Consider the following 6,936-nt stretch of genomic DNA (forward strand, 5'->3'; position numbering starts at 1 on the left):
CCCGGGAAGCTCAGTGCTCCTCTTCCTGAGGTGCCAGCCTGGGCCTGCCCGAGCTGGAGGAGCTGCTCAGTACCACAACAGCTGCCCCACCATAAGCGGACCAGTCTAACCACCGCAATGGCAGGGACAGCGAAGCAAAGCAGACTCATAAACACCAGGGACGTTGTGGCCGGGCCAGCGGCACAGGGGAGCTCAGAGCGGCAGCAAGGAGGCCACGGGTGGAGCCTTGTGTCCCTCTCCGGGCCCGGTAGGCACCAGGCCCCGCCGTCGCCATGGGAACGGGCCGTTCCGGGTGCCCCGCGTCTCGGCCCCGCCGCTCCGCGTCCCCGGCACGATGGTTCCGCGGGGGGCGGTGACAGCGCGGGGCAGCACGTCCCCTTTAAGAGCGGCGCCGCCATGATCTGCCTGGTGCTGGGGCTCTTCGCCGGCCTCTTCCACACTGGTACGGAACGGGACGGGACCCTCGGCCCTGGGTCTGGGGGATCCCCACTCCCCTTGTGCCTGAGGGCCGGGAGAGACCCGCAGCTGAAGGCCCGGCCAGGGCCCCCTTGTCCCCGTGCCCTCTGCGCCCCATGGCCGCGGGCAGGAGCGCGCTGCCCTCCTCTGCGGGAACCCGGGAACCCCCCTGTGTCCCCACGGCTGAGGGCCTGCTACCCCCCAGGCCTCTCCTTCCCCCCTCAGAGCTCTGCCCTCTCCCTGCAGCCTTCAGCGGCGTCAATGAACGAACCTTCGTGGCCATCAAACCGGACGGGGTCCAGCGGCGCCTGGTCGGGGAGATCATCCGGCGCTTCGAGAGGAAGGGGCTGCAGCTGGTGGGGATGAAGCTGCTGCAGGTGAGCGGCCGGGCCCACCCAGGCTGGGGGTCCCTGCAGCCTGCTGGGGGTCCTGCCTGTCACCCAGCCTGCTGCTGTCATTCCAGCACCAAATCCTCACAGCTCAGAGGAGAGGTGGTGCTGGCAGGGGTGATTCCAGCTGTGGGGAGCGTGTCTGTCCTTGGCTGTGCCCCTGCTCCAGGCTTGTCACTGTAAGCTGGCACTGGAAACTCCTGCTGTTTCACTCCTGGAACTGAGCATCTGTGCAAGAGCTTAATTCTCTTAATTCTCTGCATCCCTGAGGCGCAGCCCTTGCCCAGATCCCCCCGTGTGCTCTGTGCAGGCCTCGGAGGAGCTGCTGAAGGAACACTACATCTCCCTCCGGGACCGTCCCTTCTACAGCCGCCTGGTGAAGTACATGAGCTCCGGGCCCATCGTGGCCATGGTGAGTGCTGGCCAGGACCCTGCACCAGGGGACAGGCACACAGTGCAAGGTGCCAGCAGCACTGGCTGTTGGCACAGTGGAAGTGAGGTGATATCTCCCCTCAGAGGGTCTCTAATGAACTGCAGGGATGTTTTCTGTTGTACATTAAATCATAGAATGGGTTGGAAGGGACCTTAAAGGCCTCTTTCCACCCCCTGCCATGGGCAGGGACACCTTCCACTATCCCAGGCTGCTCCAAGCCCCATGCAGCCTGACTTTGAGCACTTCCAGGGATGGGGAAAAATCCACAGACAATTTGGCTTATTTTCTAAAATCAACTTTGGAAGAATAATTTGGAGAGACCCCTTCCTATCTCTCACCCAGGTGGATCTGGTGGGGAATTCAGAGGGCAGATGTGACCTGCTGGAGCAGTTGTGGAAGCTGATCCTGGTTTTGCTGTCCTGCAGGTCTGGCAGGGCCTGGATGTGGTGAAGACAGTTCGCACCATGATCGGGGAGACCAATCCAGCTGAATCCAGGCCTGGCACCATCCGAGGGGACTTCTGTGTTGAAGTTGGCAAGTGAGAGCTTTGACTTCTTCTTCCCTCAGTGTTTCAGGGCATCCTGTCCAGGCATTCCTCTGTCAGACTGCCCAAGCCACCCACATGAGTCTGCATTCCCAGAGCAGTTCTCCCTTTTGTGCTCAGACCAGAGTTGAGCTCTGCTTCCCGGGCTTGGCTTTAGTAGGAGGAAGAGCCTGGGTTGTGTCTTTCCTTCCTCCTGAGTCCTCTGTTGAAAGCAGGTGGAGTTTGCCTGTTTTCCTCTGGTAAATGGGACTGTCAGGCTGTGAAGAGGAAAGGAGGCTCCCATTCAGCCCTTTTGTGGGAGCAGGTAAATATACATGGAGAGTGACCTTGGGTGACCCCAGCCTGGCTTGTGGTAGACACAGCTCTTACTGAACCATCCTGGCTTAGATCTCTATTTCCTGGTGTCTGATACCAAACCTGCTTTAATGGAAGGCACAGCTGGAATCACTGTCATAAAAAATGCAAATCCCAGAGCTACAGCCACTTGCAGCTCCTGTTGTAGCAAACAAATGGTTCTTCAGCATAGGATGAGAGAATGCTGGGAACTGCTGGAAGGATGAGGGGTGTGTGATAGGACCGGCTCCATTGCTTTAATGAAATTGGTCAAGGGGGAATTTTGCAGGCTGCAGCATTCCTGTGGCACCTTTCTGAGCTTGCTTGGAGCTGCTGCCTTTGTCCTTGTCCCCAGGAACGTGATCCATGGCAGTGACTCTGTGCAGAGTGCCCAGCAGGAGATCTCGCTCTGGTTCCGCCCCGAGGAGCTGCCCTGCTGGGAGGACACAGCTGCACGCTGGATCTACGAGTGAAGAGCAGCCCCAGGGGCAGTTCACCTTCCTGCTGGCACACAGGACATTTCCATCCATTTCATGGCAGCTGCTGGGGCTGGCTGCAGATCCTCTGTGGGATTCTTCTGCCTGTGGGATCCTGGGAGCTGGGCTGTGTGTGGAACTCTGTGGTTCAGCTCCTACCAAGGGGAGCTGTTTCTTTTTTTTCTCTCTCTGCTCTAGTAAGTAGTTGATTCTGTTTCTCTGTTTGCTGCAGCATCTTAAATCTCAAGTAGCTCAAGCTGATTCACTGAAGTAAAACTTGGGCTCTTGGCCCCTTCCTGGGTGTTCTCATCCCTGCCTGGAACAGGAGAATGCATTTTCCTTGCTGCTGGGAGAGGTGCTGGTCACAAGGTGATGGGCTTGGCAATCTACCTGCATTTCTAGAAGGCTTTTCACCAAAGGCTTTTAAAGAATTGGGCTGCTGTAGGATAAGGGAGCAAATTCTCATATTGGAGTTTATTCCAACACAAGGAATGAAGGACAGGACATCTCTCTCTCCCTTGGTGTGCTGGTGCTGGCACAAGCTCACCCAGATTCAGATGTGATGAGTGAGTCCATGGAAGGAAGGTTCTCCAAATGCTGTTAAACACACAATTCCTCAGGCTCTGCCTCCTGGGCTGTGGCTGCTGGGAGTGGGAAGCTCCTCCAGGTCTGCTCTGCTTCTCTGGGGCTGCACAGCCCTGACCCAGCCTGACACCAGACTGTCCCTCCATGGTCACTGATGTGAAGCAGCAGGACTGGGGCAGCCACAGGAATAGAAGGGGGAGAGAGAGCAGAAAAGGATTTGTGGATCTGGGGTTCAGGAAGGACTATTTAGGGGAGTATTTAGTTCTCCCTTGTGCACAGCACAGGCTTGGAGTCCTAGCAGTGAGCTGTGGCAGAGCCCAGGGTCTTCCTTGTCCTCCTGAGAGCTTGCAGTAGAGCTTTCCTGCTAGGAGGGTATCTGGAAACCAGTTTGCAATGGGCTGGACACCACCTGTGAGCTGCCCTTGGGGCACCCAGCTCTCAGAGCTGTGCTGTGTCTGAGCTCCCTGTGCAGCCTCACCAGAGCACAAGGACAGGGCCAGTGACATGGAATCCTGCCATGGAGCAGGGCAGGTTGAAACTGAGGGAACAAGTTCCCCAGGGCATCCTGTGTGCAGGATGAATCTGACCTGTGCCCTAAGAGCCTGTCCCTTTGGATTCCTGAGCTGTGTAGGTGCTGGGGAATGAGGGCAAAGTCACCCCCACTTCCACTCTGTGCTGGCTCTAGGGTGGTGGGGCTGAGCAGGGCAGAGCTGGGACACCTCCCTTCAGTGAGTGGGGCTGTCCAGCTGCCTCAGCCAAGGCTCCTCCTGCCTTGGGGCCTTCTCCAGGCACCTGTGTCCAGCTCTAAATACTTGACAGATCCTGTTTGTTCCTGGACCTTGTCCACTTGGCTGAACTTGGAGTCTGGCTGCAGCAGGGCTGTAGGAGAAGATGCTGATGAAGTGAAGTGAGTGGGAGGAAGGCCACATTTGTTGTTTAACAGATGCATTGAGAAAAGCTGTTGGCACCAAGAGCTGCTAGCTCTGACACAGAAAAACTCTGCCAAATACCTGAGCTTCATCTCCTGCTGTTGGCTCTTCCTGAAGGATCCCTCTTCTCCCTGTCTACATGGATGAGATTTTAGATGTCCTCCTGGTCTCAAAGCCCACTGAACTCCTGTCAGGTAGCAGACCTCACTGACACAATCCCAGTGCTCTCCTCTGTGTGTGTAGGTTTGGTGTCTGCCATGACCTTGTCCTGCTCTGGGGCACGATGGAGCAGCAGCTGCAGGGAAGGGCCCCAGAGGCACTGCTGGGAGCAGGGCAGGAGCTGAGCTCTGGGTGGTCTTCCTCCAGCTCCTGGGGACTTCTGATTGCTTTGCATGTTGGTTCCTGCTGCTTCTCCTCTGTCCATGACTGTGTTAAACTGTAATAATAAAAGTAGAAGCTGTCTGTTGTTGTTGTTAGGGCCCTTGAAGGCAGGAGGCTGCAGGTGCTTGTGAAAAACAGGCTGGGCAGCAGCGTGGAGGGGAGGTTTTGGCTGCAGCAGTTGTGTGTCAGAGCTGGAGGAGGTGAAGGCAGCAGAGATCCTGTGCAGGGCTCTTGTGCTTCCTACCAAACCAGTGGCTGGGGTGATGTTCAGTGAAGCCAGGCTGCTGCTGCAGCACCACACGCTCTTGGCAGCAGAACCAGCAGGCTCTGTGCTCCTGCAGGACTCACAGAATCCCAGAATAGTTGGGGTTGGAAAGGACCTCTGGAGATCATTCAGTTCCCTGTCAGAGCAGGGTCACATGGAGCAGCTGTCACAAGAATATGTCCAGGTGGGTTTGGAATGTCCTCCCGTGTCACCTGCTCCCTGCTTTGCCACTCTCAGTGTAAGGAAATTCTTCCTCATGTTGAGGTGGACTTCTCATGTTTTAGTTTCTGGCTGTTGTGACTGGGCACACTGTAGGAGCTCTGCACCATCCTCTTGGCTGGATGCCAACCCCATGTCAGACTCTGGTTTCTGCTCCTGGGGCTTTTCCCTGGATTTCAAGCAGTGCATTTGCTGAGGAGTTAGGTCTGAGCTGGTGCTGTCAGCCAAACACAAACAGAGTATTGGATCATGAAAGAGGGTTAAATATGTTATGGGATGGGAAATGGCTTTTGAGCTGTTGTCTCCACAGTTTTGCTCCCAGCACCATTAGTGGGAACACAGAGCTCCAGCCCCAGTGCCAAGCAGGACAGTCCCCTCCCTGAGCCAAGCTGTAGCCCAGGATAGGGTTGGCTCTTTTTGCTGTCATTGATGGCTCCTATTGAAGTTGCCATAAACCCCCAGGTCTGTTTGCTGGGCTGCTCTCCAGCCTCTCATCCCCCACACTGTGTGTACAGCCCTGTCCCAAGTGCAGAGTCCAGCATTGCTGCTTCTCAATTTCACACAGGTTCTGGCTCCCCTCTGGGGCCTCCACAGTCCCTTCCAGTTCACTGTTGTTTGCCAACAGTGAATATATGTTCAATTCCTAATGTATGTTCAATTCCTGAATCATTTATAGAAACATGCAAGAGCACCAGCCCTCAAATAGAGCCCTGCACAGTCGCCCATGGTGACTGTCTGGTGTGACCCCATTTACTGTAACCCTTTGAGCTTCACCTGGCACTGGCTGCTCACCCATGTTAAGAGATACTTGTGGAGCTGTGTGAGGGACAGTTTATCCAAGAGAATGTTAGAGATGCTATCAAAAGCTTTGCTAAAACCCCAAACCACATCTACTGTCTTCCCCTGGTCAGCACAAAGAGGACTAACACAGCTGGGAGGAGTGGCTGGTACCTCAGAGGGACCTGGACAATGGGAGAGGGGTAGAGAGGAGCTGTCTGGAATTGAGCACAGGCCAAAGCAGAGTCCTGCATCTGGGGAGGAATAACCCCAGGCACCAGCCTGGGCTGGGGCTGCAGCTCTGTGAAGAGGGTGACACCCCTGTTCCTGACCAGCCCTGGGGCCAAGCTGGGGGTTCCTGGGGGGTGTGAGGGAGGGGATCCTGCCCCTCTGCTCAGCCTGTGAGGCACATCGGGAATGTCCTGTCAGGACAGGAGGGACATGGAGCTCCTGGAGCAGGTCTGGTGGAGGCTGTGAGGATGCTGAGGGGACTGGAGCATGTCCTTGTGAGGAAAGGCTGAGGGAGCTGGGGCTGTCCAGCCTGGAGAGGAGCCCTCAGCCCTGGTGTCCCTGTGTACAGGGAGGGGCAGAGCAGGGCCCAGGCTCTGCTCCAGGGCCCAGCAATGCCCAGAGCAATGGGTAGGGACCGAGCCCAAGAAGTTCCAAACGAGCATGACGAAAAACTTCCTCATACACTGGAGCAGGCTGCCCGGAGAGGGAGCGATGTGTCTGTTCCTGGAGCTATTTCCCAGCTGTCTGGACACAGCCCTGTGCCCTGCAGGTGGGACCAGATGAGGCACTGCGGTCCCTTTCAGCCTGAAGCATTCTGTGACTGGGCAATCAGTGCCTGAGCTTCTCACAAATGGGAATTAAACAGATTAAGAAGGATCTTCCTCCTGTGAACCCACTCTGGCTGTGACTGCTGACTGCGGTCTCTCAAGGGTTTTTCAGCAACTCCCTAAATAACCTCAAGGATTTTAACAGACACTGAAGTGGGACTGTTTAGATATGTTAGATTATTCTGTTGCCCTTCATCGTTACACATTCCCTAAGTTACATTTCGTTCTATGGAAGAAACCTGAGCTTAAGGGACACGAGGGGCAGGACAAGCGCAGCTTCCTGGAGTCTTCACGCCACTGATCCCTAGGA

The 6,936-nt window shown here is 56.0% G+C and overlaps 1 protein-coding gene across 1 annotated transcript; it reads left to right on the forward strand.

Moving 5' to 3' along the window:
• The first annotated feature begins 319 nt into the window (after positions 1-319).
• Positions 320-2,940, forward strand: NME3 (NME/NM23 nucleoside diphosphate kinase 3). Its single transcript, XM_079320855.1, is given in 6 exon segments — positions 320-371; positions 374-442; positions 703-833; positions 1,156-1,257; positions 1,704-1,816; positions 2,511-2,940. Coding segments are annotated over 6 exon segments (570 nt in total). The 5' UTR covers positions 320-334; the 3' UTR covers positions 2,629-2,940.
• Positions 2,941-6,936: the final 3,996 nt, after the last annotated feature.

The sequence above is a fragment of the Erithacus rubecula genome (genome assembly GCF_903797595.1).
Source record: "Erithacus rubecula genome assembly, chromosome: 17".
NCBI classification, from domain to species: domain Eukaryota; kingdom Metazoa; phylum Chordata; class Aves; order Passeriformes; family Muscicapidae; genus Erithacus; species Erithacus rubecula.